General features: G+C 37.8%; 1 protein-coding gene and 1 long non-coding RNA gene across 2 annotated transcripts in view; one reads left to right on the plus strand and one right to left on the minus strand.

Annotated features, from left to right (window-relative positions):
- Positions 1-676: 676 nt before the first annotated feature.
- Positions 677-25,692, minus strand: LOC148755102 (uncharacterized). The gene is made up of 3 exons (XR_016019388.1): positions 25,560-25,692; positions 24,471-24,515; positions 677-812 (listed from the first exon to the last, which is right to left on the minus strand). It is a non-coding gene; the product is annotated as an uncharacterized LOC148755102 (long non-coding RNA).
- MTMR7 (myotubularin related protein 7) overlaps positions 25,437-27,603 on the plus strand; it is a 93,334-nt gene continuing 91,167 nt past the window's right edge. Inside the window, exon 1 of the mRNA XM_019737955.3 lies at positions 25,437-25,952. Within this exon, the coding sequence (XP_019593514.2) occupies positions 25,872-25,952 (81 nt within the window). The 5' untranslated portion in view covers positions 25,437-25,871. The remainder of the gene's footprint in view (positions 25,953-27,603) is intronic.

Consider the following 27,603-nt stretch of genomic DNA (forward strand, 5'->3'; position numbering starts at 1 on the left):
TGGATTCTGACACCAGATCTATTGAAAATGGATCTCTGGGTTGTTAATATTTTAAACAAGTTTCCTCACTCCCCATCACTGTGACTAATACGTATAAAATTTAGAGAGCCTCTTATCCAAACCCTTCAAATAGCAATCTCATCAATAGAGGTGGCTCTGTATTCTTTTCATCCCTCATCACTGAGGACTAACATTAGAAGTTGCAGGTGGCACTGAACAGAAATTAGAAAGGGATCTGGGACTCTAGTGCTCTAATAGTACAACCTGAAAAAAACAAAGTTCACAGGTCCTTAGATCCCTGGCCCAAAGGTGCTCCACCAATTCCCACCACCTTTGGATGTGGAGCCTATTTATAATAAACACTATACACCCAAATTGTGACTCTCACTACTGGAGCTCAACCACCACCACCACCTGACCTGCATTGCTATGTTAACCCCGCTCCCCGTCTCCCTCATTTTCTTCTGAGTTTCCACACTTCATTGGATTCTATTCCTCATGTTGCAATCGTACTACAACTCTTTTCAAAGTTTGTTTTTATTCTCTGTACATTTCGCATGGCCCTTGAACCAAACCGCCTCTGACATTTCATCTTATGCCTACATATGCATATTCATCGATTCTCTCTGCAGCCCTTTCTTCTCCTCACCTGGTTGGCTGTTATCCACCCGCAGTGCTCAGCCTCATGTGACCTCAGCACCGAAGACGCGACCTCAGCACATGCTGGTTTCCTTCCAGTGCCACAGAACAAACAGCTCCTTTGGGTACCGGCAACTGATTGAGCTGCACAGAGGCTACTCAGGCTCAGGGATCTGGGAACAGATATTATGGAAATGGTTTTTATTTATGTTTTTGTTTAGTTCTGTGTCTTGGCTATTGTTGCACTTATTTGAGTCCAATACATGTCACAAAGTCGTCTCAACCTCACATAACAAGAGTCATAAAAACACAGTAGAAGATCAAAAATAATCTGCAATACTTGAAAGTAGCTTTCCAAGGGGTAAAAGAAACTCGATTTTTGGAAAATCATTGGTTGGGGGACCCCCACCAAAACAAAAACAAAAACAAAATCTATAGCTGCAATCAACTGATTCTTCCTAAAAGCAATCTTGTCACAAAGATTGGATTGTTATTAGTCTGTGATCATTAGAAAATGACCCATTTTCAAAAATAAAAAAGATACACATTTTAATTATTAAATGTTATTAATAAGACACACATTTTTCTTCAATAATACAAACTGAGGTTTTAGTCTTATAAGGCAGCTCTTTTTACCCTAGAATTTGCCTCTAGAAAACTGGGTTATGGAGGGGTGACTGCTGATTTTCCCTGTAACTTAACTGGGCTTGAGTCATCATTGCTGACTCTACTTAACAATGTCAAACATCTTGTGACATACATATGCTGAAAGGCTTTGCTGACTGATGCACTGTCAGTGGACTTGGGTGTGGAAATCAATGAGTGAAAATACACTCTTAGATTTAAAGTGAATCTCCTCTTGGAACAGAACCACCTGACAGTAGAGAAGGTTCTACACATGGTTAAGTGACTGACTGTGATGGGAAAGACACACCAGCTCAGGTGGTCACTTCACAGAGGAGGAGGAAGCTTAGGCCACATCCAGTCATGGTGTGTCACTGTCATCAAGGTAAGGGGACAACTCATGCAAATTTCCAGATGCTATTCTATCTCCAGGCATTGTTCTCCTATCTGCTTGCCTTTCATTGTATTTAAAGCTATACAGAGAACACTTCCAATTGAAAGAGACTTCCTTTTTTATTTGCAAAACATATATATATATATATATATATATATATATATATATATATATATATATATATATAAATATATATATGTACACACACACACACACACACACACACACACACACACACACACAGAGTTCTTCTTTTATTCAAATAATTTGGAAAATATGCAATTTCTCTTCCACACTGTGGCAGTTTGGATTAAAGGAGAGGGAGCAGCAGAAGGTTAGGGATCTGATGTCTGTTCTGTAGAGCCTGGCTCCTGGTGTTTTCACTCAGGAGAGAAAGTACTTCAGTGTTCTAATAGTCAAAACAATTCCTGAAAGAGCTAGATTCATAGCAACAATATTTGAAAACTAGAATTCAGACTTTGAAAACTTTAGAAAGCAACCTGGTGCCTTTCTTGGTTTAAAGAGAAGGCAAGGGGATAGATAGGAAGGTTTTGGTGAAGGGTTTTGCCAGGGTCACGGGTGGTTTGGGTTTTCCCTCTTTAAGTCCAAGGTATAAAGACATACTGCCTCAAATTTTCAGGTGGGGGCGGGGAAGGGATGGAATAATGGTGAGTGTCAGGGTTCAGATAACAATTCCAAGTTTATAATAAGCTCACAAACATCTGGAATCTACCAAACTGGCCTGGCTTGGTCTCAAGAAAGGCTCTCATGAGATTTTTCAGTTACTTCCTGCTCTTTCCAGGATGTATATGTATAAATTTTTTTATTATTATTATTTTTTTTATAGTGTATACTTCCAGGACTTTTTTCCAAGTCAAGTTGTTGTCCTTTCAGTCATAGTTGTGGAGGGCACAGCTCAGCTCCAGGTCCAGTTGCCCTAGTTGCAGGGGGCAGAGCCCACCATCCCTTGCGGGACTCGAGGAATTGAACTGGCAACCTTGTGGTTGAGAGCCCACTGGCCCATGTGGGAATAGAACTGGCAGCCTTCTGAGTTAGGAGCATGGAGCTCTAACCATCTGAGCCACCGGGCCAGCCCCCCAGGATATATATGTATAAACATCTTTTCCCAATATGTCTCTACTTTTGTTTCCAGGTGAAATGGGATGTGTAGTTACAACCGGGATGCAGAATGAGAAAATATACTTCACATGTTATTATTAGATGATTATTTCCATAGCGTCTATCATAGGCCTTTAATAGTCAATAAGGTCTATCTGGTAATTTGTTTAAAAATGTATTATAACAGAATTCTCTCTCTACATATGTATTTGTACTTATATACATTTTTGTATACACACAAATATATATATACATATATACAACATACACATATTTGCCTATTTATCTATGAAGAATAAAGAAGAGGGCAAAACATTCTGGTGTCCAGACACAGGATATACAAGCACTACAGTCACTTTGTATTTTAGGGGAAAAAAATGTGGTAGCATGATATATGAGGAGACATTATTTTACCTGTGGTAAAACTCTCTGTAGGAAATCATAACGCAAAATTTAAAGACTATAGTTTCTATATCTAAAAAACAAATACACCAACTGGCTTGATGGAAGAAAAAAGTAGATAAAAATAACATTGAGAATTTCTGTATTTTTCTCCAGGGAACAACTACTTAGTACTGTAACGAACTGAAAATACTAATATTTTCAGTTTACAGGGAAAGTTTGAAACTTATACCAGAAGTTTCAAAGCCTAACTTCTGAGCCCTGAGCCGTTGCCAATACACAACATTTATTTTTGGCTCCATGTCTGCTTACAGAGTTTGCTTTTACCAGGCTTTATGTAGCCTTTGATTTTTATCCAAAAGTTTTGTCCAACACTCCTAAAGAGTTCCCCTTCCAGACAGGTTAGCGGCCTTTCCTTCGGAGCTGAAATGTGTATACCAGTTTGGCTCGTTTTAAATAAACATATAAAACCAATGATATCGCAATGGAGAGAACACACAGGAACCCAGAACTGGGGCCTCATGTCACAGCAGGAATGATTACTCAGTAAGGCAGTCAGAGTTCCCAGAATAAATAATTTCCATTTTACCACTGGATTGGAAGATAAGAGCTGACTTCAAAAAATTAAATTTAAAAATTTTGATATCTTGTACTTGGCAATATTTTAGAAAGATATATGTGTATTTTTCTCTGTCCTTCCTAGTCCCTAAAATACTTGACAGGAGACTTTTCAAGTGAAGGAAAACTCCCCAGGCATAAGTATGAGGATAAGAAATTACAAAAACTCGATTATGAAGCCTAATCATATTTAGTTAGGACAAAGAAATTTCTTACCAAAAGGCAAAAATAATCAAACTCTAATTTTACTTTAAATTTGCTGAGTCCAGTGATTAAATTTTCCTAGGGTGAAGTCTGAATGACCCTATACTCCTTCAATTTAATGAATAGTTAGTTGTGGTTAGTAATTTATCCAACAAACATATCGAAGAAGCTTAAAAATAAACAACTATGCTAATTTAGTTTATTATCCAAAAAGTGTGGGGCTTGGAATCATGATTCAAGTAATGATTTCAATTTAGCTAAGAAACAGATCTGAGAATGTATAAGCAATCTATTTGGAGGCAAGGAGAGCTGCATACAAGTTCCGGCAATCATTCAATTATCAGCTATTAACTATCTTTTTATGTGGCAAGTACTATGCTAAGCAATGGATATATAAAAATGAAGGATTGAAGAAGAGTCACGCATGGTCCAGTTAGTGTATGAAATGACAGATTATCATAATACACAGTGACAAGTGCCATGATGGAGGTATCAACCAGGTACTCCAGGAAAACACAAGGGTCAGAAGACAGCGCTTGCCTCAGAGAACTGGGAAAGACTCCATAGCTGAGATGACTTTTGAATTGGGCCTTGGAGGATGAGCAGGCATGTTCCCGATGAGGAAGGACCTGGTCATTCCAGGCAAGGGGAACTGCCTGTGCCAAGATATGGAGTCCTAAAATCACCAGATCTTTCAGATCTTCTGGAGTGTAGTCAGCTTGGAGATGAGCACAAGGTTGGGAGATGCGATATGTGGGTAGATGCTCCCATTATTTTCCTTCATTATCATGTCCATTTAGTTAATAAAATTAGACTGAATGATCTCTAACTTTCAAAATTCCATGATCTTATGAAAGGGAAAAAAATTGTTCTTAGTTGGAAGAAAATAACTTTTTGGGGTGAACAAGGGTGTGGGATTGTTTCCATGAAAGTGAAGATTTGCAGCTGCCTCACACAAGCTAAATTAACAATAAAATAAAAAATAAATAAATAAGATTTTTCCCCCTATTCTTAGTATGTTTCACATGTGCCTCTGGTGCTATTTAGAAAGAAGATGACAATTTTTGCTCCAATAATAGATATGTTCCCTTTCATTTTCTTTTATTAGATTCCCTCAGCAAATGAAGTTTTTGTTCTAGTCTCATTCTTGTATAGGAAGTGTGTATTTCAAAACCAGGCAATCTACTTCTAAGCACCAATTTGTTGTCATTTCCAGATGGGCACATATGCAGGAAACTTAGGATACAAGTTCTGTGTAAAATTGTCTCGTGACAAGGTTCTTCCAAAACCAAACTGAACCTCAAGTTATTGGGAAGAGAAAATGACCTTTAAGACTGATATGCTGCCATGAATTAAAGAGAAATAAACAGAAAACTATTCTCCACATAGAACATAATCTCAATTAAAAATATAGAAGTTGAAAAAATAGAGAACAAAGTAGCTTATAAAAGACAAAAACACTTGGGATTTTTTTTTTTTAAATACAGCATATTGAAAATTACAATGAACACTCATATTCATGGGGAATAAACGAATCTGTTGATTATTTAATTAATTGAACTTTAACTCATGGACACTAAGATGGCAGCTAAACTTTAAACTCTAGGAAAAGTTAATTACTTTTCCAAATGATATTTCTTCCGTGTGTAGTTTAAAAAGTAGCTAAAGAAATCAGTACAAAGTGATTATCTGATTTTTCAAAACTCGAATCTCAGCTACTTTATTCAGTATCCAAAATCCTAAAGAGTACTTGGGACATTTTGCTTCTTTGAGATCAATAAAGACCACCGATTGCTCTGACATGAACAACTTCACCCCAATAACTTTGCACTCCATTTTCCGTGGAAAAACAGGCTCTCAGGAAGGAAATCTTTGCATTTCCCTGTTCTCATGTCTTTCATAGCAGCCCTTCCTAACACTTTCATCTACCCAAAGTTTAGCCACCCTTTAAGATCAAATTCAAACCATCTTCTCATGTGAAATGTACACTTGAATATCTATGCTTGAATAATTGCTTTCTGCTCAGAAATTTTTCACTATGTTTCTCATCACTTTACCAGCAATTAATTACATACTAGCTTTTTATTATTCTGAACTGTTGTATTATTGATTCTCAGTAGGAGCAAGTGTTTGTACCCAGCCTCCCCAACAAGGTCATTACTCCTTGAGGACAGAGACCTTTTCTTCTTGGAGCCTCTACAGAGTTTAGTTCAGTAAATATCTGGTGATCTGAATAATTGGTCAATTCAACAAACATTTGCGAAGCAGCTACCCTGTGAAATGAACTAACATAGACCCGGTGTCTTTTTCCAAGTTTGTCATGAAGGCTGACAGTAAACCCAAAGTCAATTAAACGTACAAGTTTTTAACCCTTATTGAGGAGTTGATTATTTCCATAAGGTAATAATTTGAGAATTTTTATTTGGCTCAAAGAAAGAAAAGAAGGATTGAAATATTTGTAGGGCTTTAAAAAACCTAAATGTATATTCTTTTTCATTTCTCCAACAGCATTCCTATTTATGTCATAGATTTATAGCCAATGGTGTGATGGCCAAAGGGAGATATGTTATTGCTCTGAACTCAAGACTCAGGTACCTTCCATGGCGCACTTGAACCAGATGTGAGCCTCTGTCTGGAAAAGCCCAGTGATCTATTTGATGGCACTATGTCAGTATCCCCATTAACATGATGACCTTGTCAATAACCTAGTAGAGAGGACAGAGCATGGCAATTTGAATTAGGTAACCGATTTTGAATGTAGCTGCATTGCTTAGCGTTGGTCCACAAACTCCAGAGTCCCCCCGTGAAATGTAAAACTGGCCCCTATCCACGAAGGGCAAGGAGAAAAGGAAGGAGGCAGACCACTTCGGGTAGATATGTGGCAGGTTTAATACACAAGAGAACTTACATATTTGGTTCCTTATAATTGATTTCAAACAACAGCAGAAAATACTCGTAAGTCTTTGTACGCACATATGCTTTTGTTTCTTTTGGGTAAATACCTAGGAGTGGAATAGGTGAGTCAAATAGAAGTTATATGTGTTACTATTTAAGAAATTGCCAAACTATTTTCCCAAGTGTTTGTACCATTGTACATTGCCATCGGCAGTGTATGAGACTTTCAATTGCTCAACATCTTTGTTAACACATGATATGGTTAATCTCTTTAATTTTATCCATTTGTGATTTGTATTTCCCTGTTGGACTAATCATGTTGATCATATTTTCATGTGCTTGTTAGCGATTCATATATCTTCTTTGGTGATGTGCTTGCTCAAATTTTTTGCCCACTTTTTCATTTAAAACAATTTTCCTGCTTTATTGATATATAACTGACATATAACATTGAAATATAATTGACATATAACATTGTGTAAGTTTAAGGTGTTCAGTGTGATGATTTGATACACATGTATGTTTCTAAATGTTTATTACAATAAGGTTAGTTAACACATTCTTCACCTCACATAATTACCATTTTGTCGTTGTTTTGGTGACAACATTAAAGCTCTATTCTCATAGCAACTTTTGAGTATAAAATACAGTATTGTTAACTTTAGTCACCATACTATACTTTAGACCCTGGAACTTATTCATCTTATAAGTAGAAGTTTGTACCCTTTGAACAGCATCTCCCTATTTTTTCTACTCCTCAACTCCTGACAACTCTTTCTATTGTCTGATGTTTTTGATCACACATATAAGTGAAATCATACAGTATTTGTCTTTCTCTGACATACTTCACTTAGTATGCTCTCAAGTTCCACCCATGTTGCTGTAAATGGCAGATTTTCATTTTTTATAGCTGAATAATATTCCACTGTGTATATATACACCACATTTTCTTTATCCATTTATTGATCAATGGATATTTAGGTTGTTTCCATGTGTGGTTCACCCATTTTTAAAAATTGTGTAGTTTCATATTACCAAGTTTTGAGAGTACTTTATATACAAATCCTGGATGCAAATCCTTTATCAAATATGTGATTTGCAAATATTTTTTTCCAGGCAGTGGCTTGTCTTCTCACTCTCTTAAAATGTCTTTCAAAGAGAAAACATTTCTTGATTTTGATAAAGCCCAATTTATGATGTTTTTTAGTGGATTGTGTTTTTGTGTTATAGGTAAGAAAACTTTGCTCATAGTCACAAAAAATTTCTCCTGGAAGTTTTATAGTTTTAGGTTTTACATTTAGATCTATGATCCATTTTGAGCTGAATGGTATGAAGCATGGATCCGTTTTGCATTTGGATATCCAATTTTTCTAGCACCATTTATTGAAGACTATCCTTTCTACACTGAGTTGCTTTTGTACTTTAGTTGAAAATCAATTGACCATATATGTGTGGGTCAATTGACCATATATGACCATATATGTCTATTCTTAAGCAAATTCGATTTGATTACTGTAGTTTAACAATTTTGAAGTTAGTTACTGTAAGTCTTCCAAACTGGTTCTCATTTTTCAAAATTATTTTCAATATTTTAAGTTCTTTGCATTTCCACATGGTTTATAAAATCAGTTTGTCAATCATACAAACACTTGCTACAATGTTGACTGGGATTGAACTAAATGTACAAATAAATTTGGGGAGTAACATTATATATTGAGTTCATGGATTAGAGAATCCATGAAGATGGTATAACTCTCCATTTATTTAACTCTTCTTTACATTTCTCTCAGTGATGTTTGTAGTTTGCAGTATAAGGATTTGTTAGATTTTTTTTGTTGGATTTATCCCCACTTTACATTTTTAATAGTATAGTAAATGGTATTATTTTTATTTTCTAATTATTAGTTGCTAGTATAGAGTAATAAAATTGGTTTTTGTGTTGATCTTGTAGCCTGTATCCTTGCTAACCTTCCTTGCTCATTCTAATAGCTTTTGTTGTGTGTAATTTCTGTAGGATTTTCTGTGTATAGAATCATGTCAGTTGCAAATAAAGAGAGGTTTACTTATTTTTCAATCTGGATATCTCTGCATTCTTGGCCCTGCCTTACTGCACTGGCTAGAACATTTGGTATAATGGTGAATAACAGTGGTGAGAGTGGACATCCTTGACTTGCTTCTTACAGAAAAAGTCTTCAGACTTTAATCATTGAATATGATATTTGCTGTAATTTTTGCAGATACTCTTTATCAGGTTAAGTTCCCTTCTATTTCTAGTTTGCTGAGAGTGTCGTTTAAAAAAATTAAGAATGGATGTTGGATTTTTGTGGAATTATTTTTCTGCATCTATTAAGATGATAACACGGACTTTGTTTTAATCTGATATTGATTTTTAATTGTTAAAGCAATCTGCCAACCTAGGATAGATTTTTAAAACAGAGAAATTTGTTAAGTTAAATTTGAGTTTGATTTACTTGACTGCTTAGTTCCTGTAGCACAGTTTATCAATTTATGAAAGATTATTTTTTTAGCTATGATTGTTTTCAATAAGTCTTAAAATTATTAATTTTTAAGAGTGAAATAATCTTAAAATAGATAAAATTCATAATGATAATTGGTTTGCCAAGGTTAAATGCAATGTGCTTTTTCTTCAGTCTTTATAGAAATGAGAAAATATATGAAATGTCTACTTTTCATGAGCTACTAGGTATTGCCAAATACATAATTTTCAAATCTAGGGCAAAGTAGTTTGGGTGATCCCACCTATTTACAGAACTCTCTTTTCCTTCATTTACTTGTGAGAACATTGGTTGGAATTTATTGTAAGTCAACTCCCTTTTGGAGGAATTTTTGGCAAAGGAGGTTGCAGGAACACTGCTTTGGGTGACCCTAGTAGTCCACAGAGGGGAACATAAAAAACTTCAACAATAATATCACCCATTAGCTACTGCTCCTAGAGAGATGTGCAGGAAATGTTCATGATTAAATTTCAGTTGAAACTCAGAGCAGGAAATGACTATTCTCATCAAAGAGGAATTAAAAGATTCCCTCAGGCCTCAGAAGGCAGCAAGGCTGATTGCACTACTGAGAAAGTTGCCAAAATGAAAAGGCAGATAATGAGCTCTTGAGTTGGAGAGATAGAGTCAACCAGCCATCAGCCGTTTCATTAACCAGTAAATCAGGCAAAGCAGACTGGAAGAAATCCAAGCCTTCAGAAGAAATGGAATCAAAACTTAATCCTCAAGGACGTTAAGCAAGCACATAGGCAAAGACTAGAAGTTTTTGCAATACAGTGGCTACTAGTGTAGGAAATGGGGACACAGAGACCAGGATCTGAGTACTGCCCACACATTTTCTGACCATATCTCCCTCCATTTTCTTTTGAGATGCTATCAGTTTTCCTTTTTTGTGTTATTGTGATGTGAAATACATAGGGCAACTGGCACATTACTGGTACATAGCTGTGAAAGGAGAAAGTTGCCATTCATATCCCTAAGTGACTTTTAAGGACAGATTCTGTTCAATGGAAAAGCGCTTTAAGCTGCCAAAGACTTAATTGGTTGGTATGCGATGAGAGTAAGAGCTGGGGAGTGTTGACTTGCCTTGCTCATTACAAAAAGAGAATTTGGAGTTCCCAAGGAAATTTTGGTGGAAAAGGAGCAGAGAAATGCCTGTGAGTAGAGAGTCAGAGAGAAAAAGAAAGGCTGGGTGAAAGGCCAGTAAGAAACATGGCGGGTGAGTGCAATAGCACTTTAAAGGCAGGAATGACAGATGTTTTGAATGAAACTTTTATAGACTTATCCCAATACTACACAGGTATACAGAACTGGAACTTTCTTCTTTTATCTAGAATTGAACTAAAATTGGAATCCCCCCTTTTAATAGGCAGTGACAAAAGTAATCTTCCCATTCAAGGTGAACTCAGATACTTAGGGTTTGAAACTCTAGATTATGGCTATTTTCTCAATCATTTCCTATTCTCCCTCAAGTTTTCCTCCTCTCTGCCCAGGAGGTGATATGTGTTCCAAAATGAAAAGAATTTAATGATCATCCAGATCAGAGGAAAAGGATGCCTAGTCTTCCATTAATCCCTGTCCATCTCTGGCAGCCACTGAACTGCAATTTATCCCACCAGCCTCTGAATGCATGTCCTGCTGAAATGACCACTGTCCTCCTAAAAGGCCTCCAGATTATCTGCTCAGTGCAGGCCACTCTGAGTCCTGCTCACTCGGGCATAGATCCTAGCGTCCTTCACATCCACTGGCCTGGGTGTCATCCTCGTCCCCCTCTCAGGGCCAAGGTAATCTTCTGCTGCTGTCCCCACATCACCCAGGGAGCACATGAGGCTGTGCTTGGGCCAAATGTCTGGGCATCTCTCTCAGATTTTGCTGGTGCCAGAATGTATGCAGAGTTCCTCTAAAAGATTCGAAGTCTGCCCAGGCTATGTTCTGAGAAGGAAGGCCCAATCCTTCCCTGGCTTGGGTTCCCTAAACCCATCTTGGATTTCCAGTTGCCTTCCATACCTGGACTTGGCTTAGGCCAAGAGTGGGGGCAGATTCCGGAAACACTCATAAACTCTCTCTTGCTGTCTTCTCTCCTTTGACTCTCTTTGGCTGGGAACCAAAAAAAGTCTTTTATCCCCTCTTTGTGTGGCCGAAAATGGGCTCTTCATCTTTCTCTTCCCCATTTATTGTTTGAGAGTAAACTTTATATCTTCTTCCTTCAGGCTTTGGCTCTAGCTAAGTTTCTGGAAGCCAGGAAACATTTTTTTCAGGTGTTGTGGCTCTCAGCTCAACTCTGCTACTCAAAGGCTTATATCTGACCTCTTTTTAAGAGTACACAAAAGACATTACAGCTGCTTCAGTAGTAAGAGGAAAGATAATGGTAAAAGGAAATGTAAAGAAAGGAAACATCAATTAATATTTCAAATATTATTCACTACACTAATATGTATTTTTAGATTGGTGATACTGTGTTGGGTACTGGGACATAAGCAAGCCTAAAAGTCCTAAAAAATCCACAGTATTGCATATATATTCTCAAATATTTGGTTTGAATAGCTTGTAGATAGAATTAGAGAAAAAAAGCTGAGTGTAAGTCTAAGATGACATACCATGGAAGAGATGCAACAGGACACTAGAGCCTGTGTTGACTTTACTTCTCATTTAAAAATCTGCAGAAATTTGGACTTTCATGGGGCTGTGGATTCAAGCTAATTTTATCTCAGAGAGTGAGTATATCCCAGCTGACATTTGGGTTAAAGAGGAAATGGTCAATAAATGTTGGCTAATTATAGTAGTAGTAGAAATAGAAATTGTGGCAGCAGGAATGTTCTTGAAGAAGCATATATTCCAGTGCCAACTGGCTGGGGAAAGAACAACATGAGACAGGAACAGCACAGGAGGTATCCTCTTAGCAACACTTGTTTAGAGGCCTAGGTGAGAGAAACTGAGACTGATATCCTAACCCACCATGTATCTCCTATAAATCATTAATCTACAGCATAAAATGGCACTTCAGAGGACCTCAAAATGGTAATTGATCAATGTCTGGTTGCTGACCTTACAAGCAGGTGATGTCTGTGGGCATCTGTTTGAGTTACTATAATTGTATACTTTTGGGTGCTCTGAAAGAGGATAGGATAAGTGTATCAGTCAGTGTTCTCCAGAGAAACAGAACCAATAGGATATTAGATATAGATATAGATGTAAATAGGTATTTTATATATATATATATATATATATATATATATATATATATATATATGAGAGCTATAGGGAATATTATGATATGTATTTCAATATAATCTTATTATCCTTTATATATTCTATGATCCTATATGCTATTATCCTAAATCCTATTAGGATATCCCATTATAGTATATATTTTCTATATATCTGTCCTATGTCTATATATCTATCTAATATCTCTATTTAGACCTATATTTAGATTGATTTAAGGAACTGGTTCACACAATTATAGGGGGGACAAGTCCCAAATGTGCAGGACAGACTGGCGGGCTGTAACGTCCAGCAGTTGATGTTGCAGTCATGAGTCCTACGATAGTCTCGGGGCCGAATTCTTTCCTTCAGGGACCTTAGCCTTTTATCTAAACGCCTTCAATTGATTGGATGGGGCTCACCCACATTATGGAGGGAATCTGCTTTATTCTAAGTCTACTGATTTAAATGTTAATTGTATCTTAAAAAATAACTTTCACACAACATCCAGACTGATATTATACTGTACAACTGGGGCACCTTAGCCTAGTAAAGCTGACACATAAAGTTAACCACCAAAAAAGCGGTTATGCTTTCATTTTCTTAGAGACAAGGAGAGTGGAAAGCATGACCGCCATACTGTTTGCTCCCTGTCTGGTTCATCAGACAGGTTTGAGCACCAGTGGAAAGATGGGTGAGCCCCAAACTAAAGGAGCTTCCTGAGAAATTCTGTGGACTCAGGGCTCAAGCAGACGTTCTTTGCAGATGGCTCAGAACAATGCGACCCAGAGTTGGGAAGACAGGCACCCTCCCCACTTCTGTGGGAAACCCAGCATGGCTCTGGCCCTTCAAAATGGTCAGCCTGGAAGTGCCAGGAAACACTCCTTTGGCACAGCTATTAATCGTCTCATCGAAGGCTCCATTAGTGATGTTGATGAGGAGGTATCCCCCAGGAGGGGGTTTCATAAGACAGAGACTGGAGTGGAGCTTGGGGAAAACAGGTGACCCTGGGCATATCTGAGCAAGCTTCTAGGAACGCCGAGGCGTACTAGAGGGGAGCATTTCTGGAGGCAGGAATTTCTGTCTGAGCAAGTCAAGACAATGGACCAATGGAAGCCATATCTACAGGCTAAAAAGACCCAGAGACTTCCAGGTTATGTTCTTGTCACTTTACACACTGTAGATATTGTTATGCATACCTATCTACAAACTGCTTGAACATGACCTAATTATTAAAGTCAAGAATCCAAGGCTCAGGGTGAGCAAAATCAGATCTGTTCAAGCTATGCTTTAATAGACGTATAGGTAAGTGTGTTAACTGTGCACCCAATCTGGTCTTCAGTCAAACTGATGGAGGTGTCTGAAGTTGAGCTGACTTAGTTTAATTAACTTGAAACAGCAAACGATCTAGTTTGATGAGCAAGAGCACATGATATGCCGTAAGATAAACATGAATTCAAGTTCCGGTACCACCTGGATACCTTTGTAACTTGGATTAGTTATTTAATGTTTAAGTCTTAGTTTCTTTCTCTCCTTACAGGTCTGTTACAAGCTCCAGCATATAGTACGACTCAACCAATAGTAGTTGTTAATGTTATTATTGTCTACTTTATCTACCACTATTTCCATCCCCCCCCCCCCCCCCATAATCTTTAGCTGACATCAATGAAAGTAAGTGTTGCATATCTACTGTGGTTCTTAACCTGGATGGGCAATTGTGAATGTTGTGGTTGGCGGGGGTGGGGGTACTATTTTTGGGTGTCACAATGACAGGAGGATTCGACTGGCATTTAGTGCCCAGACATCAAGGACAATAAATACTCTGCAATTTGTTGGTTAGTCTTGCACTATGAATTGTCCCATCCAAAATACCTCTGGTGCCCATTAAGAAGTGTGTTTTCATTTCTGCCTATTTTGAGCTAGAAAAGAGAACTGAGATGGAGGAGGAGCTGGGCCCAGGAGAAGGGTGTATGACAGGCCCTATACTAATTGCTTTGCATTCACTACTCCTTGATTCCTCACAACAATCCAGTTATTAATTCCCATTTTACAAGTGAGGAAACTGAGGCACAAGGAAGTTGAGCACTTCCCAGGCTTATACTGCTGGGAAGCGGGCGAGCCTGAATTCAAGCCCAGGTAGCCTGGCTCCTGAGTCCCATGCTCTTAAATATTCCATTATCATGCCTCCCACTAGGGTGAAATAAAGTAAAACTAAATTAAGCAAAAATAATTAAACAACACAAAACACTCATTGTGAGTATAATTGGTTTTACAGCTTCCAATGATAAGTGAAAATTCTTTTTTTTTTAAGCTCCAAAAGATTAAAATAAAGTGATTTTCTGTATAGTGCCAAGTGAGTACTAGACTAGTCGGGGGATTACTTCTTAAATTATATAAATGTCTAACCACTATGCTGTACACCTGAAATTAACATAAAACAATATTGAATGTCAACTGTCACTGAAAAATTTAAAAAGGGGAAACAAGAAGAGGAGTAAGAGGTCCAAATTTCCAGGTATAAAATAAAACAAATAAGTCATGGGGATGTAATGTACAGCATAGGGAATATAGTCAATAATGTTGTGACAGCATGGTACGGTGTCAGGTTGTTGCTGAACAACCTGGTGATCACTTCTTTAGGTATATAAACGGTGAATAACTATTCTGTATACCTGAAACTAATATAATATTGAATGTTAGCTATATTTTAATAAAAATCTCACAAAAATAAAATAAATAAAATAAAGTTATTTTCCTGGAAAGTGCTTACATTGTGTTACAAGAAAAAAAAGTTTGAGAAAAGTATTAATCTCAGCCTTACTATATGAACTTCTCAATTAAGTTTGTAGGAAATAACCCCTCCCAGTGCAGGGAACTCTCTCTCTGTGTGTGTGTGTGTATGTGTGTGTGTGTGTGTGTGTGTGTGTGTGTATACATGTATTTTATATCTTCTATTTATAGAGATAAATTTGTATTAAAGGATTACTCACTCTCCATAGTATTTTAATGAAAAGTTTGACATTTATTTTTTTTCCAAGAAAAAAGTATGTTTTGTTGCTTAAAGGACAGTGAAGAAATAAAGGTAATACCTTGACTTACAAATAAACTACATGACTTTAAACAACCTGCACTTTTATATATTCCATAATGATGACCCCAGTTTTTGGACTTTCAACTTTTACTTATCAACTGATAAACACACATTTAAAGGAGTTTCACAATGACCTTGCTGGTCAGTCAACACATTATTTTAAACCATGCTTTCTTGGTTTGTCCAGAAATGTTTGTACAATTACTTGAATATTGATTGAATATTTTATTGTATTTTGCCATTATTTTAAATAATTAGTAATAGAAAAGTGATACTGGTGCTACAATTATAGCATATGCAAATAATTAGTCACAATCAGGTGTTTAGCTTTAGTTGCAACCGTGTACTTTTGAACTTAAGTCTGTCAAGTATGTATTGAATTATGAGGGAAAATAAAAAATGCTAGAATTAGATTGTCAAAGCTCATGACTGATAAAGTTCACTAATCGTGGAAATGGAAAAATCTTTAAATTAAGGATTGAGAATTCTCACTGCAAACACTCCAGACATCTGAAGGCTCAGGGAAGTTCCCAGAACCACTGCCAACAATATGACTTTGCAGCAGCTTCTGCTTTCAAAGCACAAAGGAGTCAGGTGTCCAGTTTTCACTCAATAAGTATTTCAGTATAGTCAATGAGCATCATCACATTCTCCTGCTCAATCCTAGGCAAATTATTTTGCTTTTCCAGCAAGCGTCTTCTCAAAATGTTAAAGCTAATTGATTTTGTTTCATATCAATGTTACTTCAAGTAAGCTGAGCGAAGTAGAATTGAGAGCAGAAATTACTTTAGCAAATTACTTTTTGTCTCTATGTATTTGCCCTACTTTTTGGTGTTCAGTGTATGCATTATGTATCCTGAAAAGGACAAATAATATTGATTTATACCACTATTAGGTATTTTGTCATATTTTAAAACTTTCTAGTCATGGAAGCTCTATTGTCTAGTCTATTGTGAGTCAATTGTCCTACTTTGGTTTTCAGGGGTACTGGACACACAAAGGTGGGTCCTAAATATAAAGTCATGGGAGTCACTGTTGAGTCAATCCCATCCCTTCCTCTTCTCCTTAGTTCTTTAATTCAAAACTTTTAGAGTTTAAAGATTGCTTTCAAAAGTTGTACCAGGATGCCATCAGTTAAAATAGAACAAGATCACACAATGTGATACATAGATGATGTATTACAGAATTGTATACTTGAAACCTATGTACTTTTACTCACCATTGCCACCCCAATAAATTTTAATTAAAACAAATAGAATAAGATGAGTTTTTCTCAATTTTCAGAAAGTTAATAGAATTATCTCGATTTAACTTTTTTTCCTATAAATTTTCTTAAAATCTTTGTGTCAGCTGTTACCAAGACCAACATGAATGAACAAATTGCTAACAAATATTACCACAAAATTTAGGAACAACCTATGAAAAGGCTCTTTTATTGACACACTATTGTGGTTGAGATATTATATTTCTCTATATGACTGCAAAAATAGTTACATATATAGTTACATACATGTAATTCTACATCCTAGTAGAATATCGTTTAATAGTCTGCAGGAACCATGGAGTCTAAGAAGCTTTATGACTTCCAGGTGTTCTTTAACCTAACAACCTAAAAAAGAAAGAGTTAAGATATTGGTCTTCAAGAGAAGTCGCCTCTGTTGGCACCCCTATCTCTTAAGGCTGCACAGGCCACTGCTGCCTTCTGCTTCTATGGTGGAGGTAGGAGGTCTGTTCCTACAAATGTAAGGTCAAGCCAGACCCCAGACATTCTGATGCAGACATAATTTTATAAATGGGAGTTCGATACAGTGTAAGTAGTAGTACGATTAGTACCAATTTGCATACACTTCTGAGGAATGGCCCAGAAATGTAGTCATTATTTGTGAAATCTGAGCAACAAACAGCCTGTTTGCAACATGAATTGTTTACAACTCATTCATAAATTGGTGATTATCCAGGGAGACTCCCTGCAAAATGGTAGGATAATCAGGAACAAAACACTGAAAGTAAACTTGACTTGTTCTACCAGCAAATAATGGTGCTCTGAATTTGTGCTGTGTTCAGGCTTTTCAAATACATCTTTGCAATGGCAAGACAGTCAAGAGTGACTGCCAAATCCAAACGCAAACACAGGTGGTTCTTGACAAGTTAGATCCAGATCAAATCCTTGTTAGTTCACCATTTTGAATAAATCTTGTTCATTGCTATTGTTTGCAAATATTCTCTCTGCCAAAGAAATAAAGGGAGAATGTTCTTGCAGAGCCAGCATTCAAAATTACTCATTATCTCCATAAGAAACCCTAATGTAGCCCAAGTACAACTCTTACATCTGTTTATTAGAAGTTGTCCTTGCTCAAATTGTCCTTGCTACAAGATTCATGATTATGTACATTTTGCCAATATTTACCATCTGTATCTAAATAAAAAAAAGCAAGGTAAGATTTTACTAATTATGTAAATTCTATTTTCTCATTCTATTAAGCAAACACCAAAGATACACTCCAGATTAAAAGTTAAAGATCAACTAAATAATTTTTACAAAACATTGGCTTTAAAGCACCAGGGCATATTCCTCCAAATCTAACTGAACTTCACAGAAAAATCTTTTTTTTCACTTGGCTGTAAAAACAACATTGCCAAGATTCTGACAACTTAGATCTTTTTCCAGCTATTGTTATACATTTGGGATATCTGTTTTTATGGTTTCCTCATGGAAAATAAGCCTGATTTTATCCTTGAAAAAGGATTGCTTCTCATACAAATTATTTTTAGATTGAAATTTTAGGAAGCATACACTTTGAAGGTCTCATAACTTTTCGGTATCCAATTTATGTCTTGCTTTAAAAAAACCAAAATAAAATGTATCCTCTACAAATGTGTTGACTTTGACTCATGACACTATGTCATAATTATAGACTATGACTTGTTTTTATTGAAAAGACATTTTTAAATACATGTTCTTTATAATTGTTAAAATATGCAATGTGAATATTTGTAAAATGTAAAAAAAAAACTTACGGAAAATGAAAATCACCTACAAACCCACCACCAAGATGTAATTGTTATATCTGTAAATTTCTTTCTTCTATTTTCTGTCTCTTTACACACACACACACACACACACACACACACACACACACACGCATATACTCATTTTGAAACACAATTCGGGTCATATTGTATATAGTTTTGTATCTGGTTTTTGGCTTAAAAATTTTTTTTTATTAAATTTATTGGGGGTAACACAGGTTAGGAAAATAATATGGGCTTAACAGGTACAATTCTATACTACATCATCTATATATTGCATTGTGTGTTCACCACCCAGAGTCAGTTCTCCTTCCATCACCGTATATTTGATCCCCTTTACCCTGTTCTACCACCTATTCGTCCCTTGCCCACTGGTAACCACTAAACTGTTATCTACATCTATGATTTTTTGTTTCTTTTTTTATTTGTTGCTTTCAGTTTTATATCCCACATATGAGTCATATGGTTCTCGACTTTTTTTGTCTGACTTATTTCACTTAGCATGATAATCTCAAGATCCATCCATGTTATCACAAATGGCAGTATTTATCTTTTCTTATGGCTGAGTAATAGTCTATTGTATATACGTACCACATTTTCTCTACCCAATATTCTATCGAAGGACACTCTGCTGCAATGAGCATAGGTGTACATATATCTTTACAGATAAATGTTTTCAGATTTTTGGGGGGTAGATACCCAGAAGAGGAATTTCTGGGTTCTATGGTAATTCTATTCTTAACTTTTTTGAGGAACCTCCACACTGCCTTTCATAACAGCTACACCAATCTGCATTCCCACCAACAGTGTATGAGGGTTCCTTTTTCTCCACAGCCTCTCCAACACTTGTTACTACTTCTCTTGTTGACAATAGCCATTCTAGTAGGTGTGAGGTAGTAGCTAGTGAGATTGAGCATTTTGTCATATATCTGTTTGCTATTTGTATGTCTTCTTGGGAGCAGTGTCTGTTCAGATGCTCTGCCCATTTTTTAATTGGATTGTTTGCTTTTTGTTGTTGAGTTGTATGAGCCCCTTGTAGGAGGTGTTGTTCGCAAATATCTTCTCCCATGTGGCTGGTGGACTCTTTTGTTTTATTTATTGTTTCTTTCACTGTGCAGAGTTATTTTTAGTTCGATGTAGTCTCATTCATTTATTTTTGCTTTTGTTGTAAGCACTACTGAACTATACACCTAAAACTGATTAAGATGGCAAAATTTGTTGTACGTATTTTACTACAATTAAAAAAAAAAAAAAGAACTTTAAAAAATTAGTACAAAGTCACTGGTTGGCTAGTAGTGGGCCATGCCAGTAACGACTTGTGTTTCTTTGATTGTCGCTTGCCAGAGGCTCCATACTACATCCCTATGTGCTGCAGACATCTGAGCATATTTGTCTCTGCTGGTGTCAAAGGGCCATGTAGCTGATATGTTTCCACTACAATTCAAGTCAGATAGAGAGTCTTTTCATGCTTTAGGTCCCACTCAGAGCTAGTAGCCCATATGGCTAGCTGAGTAATAGGTTACAACACAAAGTGGTAGTGGTGTAAAATGAAGCAACTTGTTTTTCATGATAGAGAAGCTATTTCTGGTAGTCCCAGACTACCGCAGAGCCCTAGAAACTTCACTGAGAAGGCAGAACCCTGAATTTTCCCAGAATACATCTCTCACCCTGGGGCACGTGTGTGCCTTACTTAGGCATCTTGGGCACCTGCTACTTTCTGCTCATCAGATCTAATTGGCATGATGTTGTCAGTGTAGTAGGCCAGCAGGGTATTCTTGGAATAGTAGTAGACTGATCAAGGCCTCCATGGACAAGTTGTGACAGAGATGCATAAAATTATACTTCCAGATGAAAATAAACTCTCTGTGATGATCTCTGCTTATTGGAATGAACAGACAAGAGTTATTTTGGAAGAATTCCATCTGGAGGGAGTGTTGAAGTGAATGTTGAAATGAACCTCAAAGGACTTGATAGATGGGAAAGTGTGAGCAAAGGCATAGAGATAAGCAAATGCAGGATTATAGAAAGTGATTGGTTGACTAATGGATACATTCAAAAGATATTTTTTAAGCACCTACCAAGTGCCAGTGACTTACTCACATGCATTTATAAAAGAGAGTAGTAGGAGGTGGCTGGACCTTAAAGGATAGAAGAAGGAAATGGTACTTCATTCTGAAGGCAATTGTAAACCACTTGAAGGTTTTAAGCTGGAGAATTATGTGATTAGAGTTGCCTTTTAAAAGATGAATCTGGCAGCAGAGGCCAATATTCAATCCAGAAAGAAGCACTGAGGATCTGAACTAGAGTAATGATGGTGAAGAAGGAAGGGGAAGGACCAGTGGACAAAATGGGGAGGAGTAAGAGACAAAATTCAAAGGTTTTGAGCTTGAGTGATTGAGATCAACAAAAGAAGCAAAGAAGTAATGAAGTCATGAGGAGGATTTGATATTAGGTGGAAGGTAATAATAATAATAATAATAATGGCAGATATTATTAGACTGAAACACGCTGAGAGCAGGGACTGTGATTGCTTTGGTTCACGCATTTATGCCCAGTGCTTGGCACAAGGTGAGTGCTCAATAAACATCTGTCACAAAACATGTTAAATGCTCAATCTGACTGAATTGTCACATCTACCCTAAGAAGGTTTAATTATCCCCCATTTTTTTGCCATCAATTCTGTTTTTTTATTTTGAATACCTCAGGCATATACGAAAACATAGGGAATAATATAATAAACATTCATTCTCATATATATAGAGATACTTACTCCTCAGCTTGAGAAACAAAGCAATACGGATATTATCATTAGCTCCAATTTACAGATGAAAAACCTGAGGCTGACAGTTAAAAAATGTGCTCTAGGTTACATAGCTAACACACACCAGAGCTGTGATTCAAATATAGACCTGTCTGCTTCCAGAACCCACTTTCTTAACCCCACCAAGGTGGTTACACTGATGGGACATCTGAGTGGAGGTACTCAGCAGGTAGATGGAAATACAATATGTGAGACAGAGAGAGAATTGAGGACTAGAAGTATTAATTTGGGAACGATGGGCATAAAATTGATGCTTGATGGGATGGCTGTCAAAAGGCAATCAACAATACTAAGTGATTTGAGGACAGAGACTTGGACTTGCACGATACACCTTCTGAAGGGAGAACAAAATATAAGAGACGACCTCAAAACATTGCCTGTTCAGAGTCAGTGCTCTTTTTATGCTGGCCTGGAGTTTCTCTTTTGGTTCCTAGAAGAAGGCCAGAGCTGCCGGCAGTCCATAGAGTGCTTGTTTGGCATATCTGGCATAGGGATAGGCCAAAGAAGACATCGATACTTTGCATCATCAAGTTTATAAAAATCCTGAAGGTGAGCATGCTATTTTTTGTCCCCCAGGCAGAATCCCTATCATATTGAATATCTAATATGTTTCTAGCTAAGACTGGGCTTGTTCAGAGATGTGTGCCCCCCTCCACACAGAATATGGACCACTGAGGTTTAATAGTGCTGAATACGATTTTATTGAGTTTGTAATCATTAGCAATACTACCCCCTGAGGAAACATTTCTTGGCTTCACTGCCAGATCAGAAGTTTTAGTTGCCTCAGGAGAAATGTAAGTATTTTGGAAAAAGTCTTGCAAGTTTTTGATAAGTATCCAAATCTCCTCAGGCTCTGATGATCACAGGATTTGGGGTAAGTTCCCAGTTAACATCAACTTTTTATTTAAAAATTCCTATAGCAATCTTATTTACAACTAGACTATCTATGTGACAAAGATTTCTGAAGAAGATGTTTTCCAGAAGAAGTTTGGTAATATACAATAAAGTAGATTAGGCTTTGGCATGTGACATGTTTAGAGCTTTTAAACAACATTATCAACCCCCCTTCAAAAAGATCAGAAACACAGAAACAGAGATAGTATATTATTTTAACTGTTTCAGATTCCTTTCTCTATAAAGTTAGCATAGGCTAGGCTAGGCGAGGTACAAAACTTAATTAACCATTAAGTCTCAGTGGCTTTCATGCAACAACCACCACAAAAAAAGGTATTCTTTTCATTCAAAGGAATCTGCTATGACTCTTCAGAGTAGCTCCCTTCCAAGGAATGACTCAGGGAAATAGTCTATTTCTCTCTTCATTTATTTCAATCTAATGCTGAATAGTTTTGGGCCACAGTCATGTCATATATTTTGGATGAATTTATTTATCATCATTATTTTCTCTATAATCTCAATAGTTGTCCTCCAAATATCAAGACTGGGAAAACGAAAGCTGAATGGCCACACACAGGTTTTGCCGAGCTTTGGCAAAAAGTAACATGTCACTTCTCACAGTCTATTGGCCAGAACTGGTCACACGTACCCACCCAAGAGTAACAGGGTTGAAAAGTGTAGTCTTCTGTGTGCCCATGAAAGACAGAAGGATTAAATAATGATGTGTACAGTCATATCTACCATTTTCACAAAGGTCAAAATCAATGAAACCTGCTACACTAATGATAAAAAGAGGACAGCCATGATGTTCCTTGGCATGGGAAGTCATCTGATGAATATGCAGGTAACTAGGTCCTAACCCTATTGTCTGATATTTTGATTGATGGTGAAAATAGTTTTGTTGAAATATACTTATTTTCTACCCAGGTTTAACACATGCTGAAGAAAAATAGCCAGTTTCTGGGTAGAAAATCTGGGTGTAAATCCATAAGCAAATTATGTAGTATTAGAAGAATAAGTTTTTTCTCCCTTCTCATTTCTTGGTTCTGAGGCCAGATAGAGAGATTTCTGCTTTGGAAAGACTCAGAGATGCAGCATCCATCTAAATATCCTATGGTTCATTCCAGGCACACTAGATATCAACCTTTAAGAACTAAGTGTATGAACCTGAGTCTATCCATTATTTTCTGTGTAATATGGAAAAGGTAGAAAGTAGACAATTTCTTTGAGGTGTTTTTTTTTTTGGCATTTCCATATGCCCTGTACCATCTTAGTTTACTTTTCATTTCCTTGGTGTTATACTGAGGTGTTATATCACAATCATGGAACTCTTCACTGGGTCTCTCTTCAATCTCCCAGTGTCTGCTATCATACCTTGGGCATGACCATCAGTCAATTAATATCAATGTTTCTTAAATAAATAAATGACTAGTTCCACTTTTTGCACTACTTAAGATCAACGTAGTAGCCATTTCAATGTACCCTAGGTCCCTTCACCTTACTGCTTTCCAACTCTTGCTACTTCCTTCACTCTCTTCTGCCTCACTGGGTGGTGGTTCGGAGAGAAAGTGAAACTTGGGGATATGAGGCAGTGTTAGTACCAGAAAGTGCAGAATGGTTGTCTAAAGTCAACATAGTTTGTGGTCTAACAACCTGGATAGTGACCAGGGCTGAGGGACAAGTCAAGGAGGATTCCTCAGAAAACTGTTAGCTCAAGCTAAAGTGTTTACTTATAGAGATTTCTTTCCCTATTGTTCTTTTATTTCAGTTTGTTGTATGTTAATTGATCCTAAAATTGGAATATAATTCTTGACTTATTTTAACCTAATGTTGATTTTATAGCTATGGTTAATGGAAGATGCATATTTTAACTAGTCCTGGAAATTTTTTCTTATCATTAGGTTATTTCAGTTTTTTAGGATTTATATCTTTTCACCTACCAATTAGTGCTTTTGTGTGCTTTAAAAAAACATATGTTAATATGCAACAAGTTAGAAATATATATATGCAAAAATTACTCACCAGGTAAACTCATGATTAGTCCACCAGTACAGGAATAGAAGAGTCCTGAAAGCACATAATTCCTAGATCATTAAACCACTCAAAATGCATCCCCCCAAATGGAGATAGGATTTCTAGTACTGATGGAATTTGGGGACAGAAGCTACCTTGAAATCATCCTCATTATCAATGAGGAGACAGAAGCTGGTGTTGAGTTGGGACCACAGTGCCCCTGACTCTCTATTCCTGGTGTTCTTTAGTAATGAATAAATTATGGCCCTGGGTCAACTTTGTCGTATGCAAACATCAGTTGACAGGACTTGTCCCAACTGACTTGCTGAACAGTAGGAGGATGAAATGACAGAAAATATGTGACGGAGATCTGAGAATTTAAAAATGTAACACTGTATTGATTAAATAAACATATATTTGGAAGGCTGCAATGTGCCTATGAGGCACTGGACAAAAAGAGATAAAGAACAGTTGCTACAGTCAAAGAATTTACTATCTAGTCAGAAGGCGGTGAGTAAGAGCTGGGAAAAAACTGAGTCGGTATTATTCTAAGAACTATAGCACAGTTTTATGAAATTTTAGTTATGGTGGAGCATTCTACAACTGGGGTTGCAAGAAAAAGTGTGTGTCGGGGGGAGGGCATTCATTCTCTTTGTTTTTTTCCAATGGCATAATACTAACAATTGGCAACAACTATTGTTAATAACATACCGTAAATGAAAAAGTGCTACCTTGGAATGGGTGCCTTGTCTCTATATCTTCCAGTTCAGTTAGAGCTAAGTGAAGATGGCCAATGAGCAGCCAACACGGTGTCAAGGAAAAGCTTCTCTTCCAACCGTGCAACCGTGCTGTCGGCAGGTTGATGAGAGATGCCTGACTTAATAGAGCCCCTCCCACGGCGTTAACAGTGTTGCTGCTATTTCCACCCTCATTCCTAAAGCTATCTACGCCTGCTGCTCACGTGCTGAAATATGCAGACAGAGCCCTCTAGGACATGCCTGTGGCAGCCTTTTTTCCGGCCCTACCCTGAAGTCGCACCTCTCCTGGGACGCTCTGGAAGGAAGGCGATGGGCTGGTGGGGCAGAGCGTATTCCTTGCCTCTCCTCCAAAAGGCCACACCCAACACAAGGCCCCCATTGTGTCTTGGGGAACAGTAGCTCCACAGTATTACGTTGCTTGCCTCTCGTAAAACGAAGCAAGCGGCTCTCGCTCTGGCGACTTCAGACAGAGATGAGGCAGAGAGAGAGGCGGCAGGCAGGGCAGGTGGCAGACGCGCAAGGACGCCCGCTCTAGGGCCGCGCGGGCGCCTCGTGCCCACATGCCCGCAGTGCGCGCGCGCCGCTGCACCTGGAGGCGGAGCCAGGCCCTATCGCCACCCGCCCCTGAGCGCGAAGCCCCCTCCCGCTGTGGATGCGCGCAGGTGCGTGGGGCAGCGTCCGCCCAAGACCGTGTAGACTTGGTCGGATCATGGAGCACATCCGCACCCCCAAGGTTGGTGGCACGGGCGCGGGCGGAGGAGGGAGCAGGAAGAGGGATGCTGAGCTTCTGGGAGGCCCGGTTTCTCTGCTGGGCGCTGGCCGGGTCAGCACCGGGTGCAAGGCTGGAGGAGGCGGCGCCCGAGCATCTCCCGGTTCGCTGGGAACCTCCGCATCTTTCTCTTGTTGCCTCACAGGCCTAGCCTTGGCTTCTACTGCATCTAACCTCTTGTCCTTGGGGGTGCGCAGTGGACGTAGGGGTGGATGGGAGGAAACCCCAATTGTCTGTTGAGCAGTGGGGCTGCTGATCTGCTGATAAACGCTCCCTTCTGGTCCCGCACCAGGTTGCTGCTGTCTTCTTTTATTAATTAATTAATTAATTAATTAATTTATTTATTTATTTATTTATCATCTTTTTTTTTGTTTTCTTTTGGCTGCTCTGAGCAGTTGAAAGAAACAAGCCTTCCTAATGACAGGTGCAAGGAATTGAGTTATGTGCAGGTGAATTGAATGCATTCAGGAAGCTTGTTAAATCTAAGGGTTCAGACCAGCCCAAGTCCCTCTTCCGCTTTTCCATCATCAGGCTATCAGCCACAGTAGACCTTACACAGGGCACATGATCAATATTTGCTGTAGGTTTAATGATATTATCAATCCTTCAGTCTTCTTGCCTTTTCCAGCCTGTTTCGTTCTTTGGGGAGAAGATTCATTCCCTGGTGTACTTCAAACACCAGCTTTTGCCACTCAAAAGTGACTGGTCCCTGATCATTCCAGTTAAATAACAGTGGGAACGTTTACTGTTGTACCAAACCTTCCTACTCATAGTTGTATCAATGATATAATTTAGAGTGAAAAAAGGTGATCAACATGCCTGTCTAATAAAAACTCTAAACTAGTGAAAGAATATATTTTAAAAGCCTATTGACTATCTCTTGTTACTACTACCACAATCCTTGTGTTTCCAGGATGATCTCATATTAAAAATCTAAGCCCTTGACAGAGTTAAGTCAAAGCTGAGTCTGAGCAGTCAGAACTTAGCCCCAGGGATCGCATTCATCTCCTGGCAGGAGGAGATACATTAAGTCCAATAAGAAGAATTCATTTTTAAATACTGGAATGGTTCCTAAGTACTTTTTTTTGGTAAAAGCAGCTTTATAATTTTGTCAGTGGAACAATAAATCTTCTCGTTTACGAGAGCCTGTCAGTTCCAACAGTAAATTTAAATGGTATTGCTTTTGCATGGTGAAATTAAATTGTTGCTTCACAATCAGGAAATTGTAAACGTAGAAGAGAGTGCCAGAAACCACAAGGTAGGTGGCTCAAAGCTTTCAGGGTTTAAGTGGTGCTAAATAATTTATTCCGGAATGATGAATTTAACTCATGGATTCTCTCTGCCCTTGACAAGGGTGTCCTTCCTTTGTCATGACAAAGAGGGACCTTTGTAAGAGTGCTATCTGATGCGAATGTCAATAGCAAGAGTGATAGGATGCCATCTTCCTATCGAATATGAATTTGAGGAGTAAAGGCCTTTTCTAGTCCATATTCAAACGCACTCTGTACAAAGCCATATGTGTAAACCTGAGCGGCAAGCAATATTATCACTTATTCTTAAAACTGTTTTTCATAAACACCTCTAAGCAGTGTAGTATTTCAAATAAGAAACCCCC

The sequence above is a fragment of the Rhinolophus sinicus genome, chromosome 16 (assembly GCF_057876585.1).
Source record: "Rhinolophus sinicus isolate RSI-liver-muscle chromosome 16, RSI-T2T, whole genome shotgun sequence".
In the NCBI taxonomy this organism is placed as follows: Eukaryota; Metazoa; Chordata; class Mammalia; order Chiroptera; family Rhinolophidae; genus Rhinolophus; species Rhinolophus sinicus.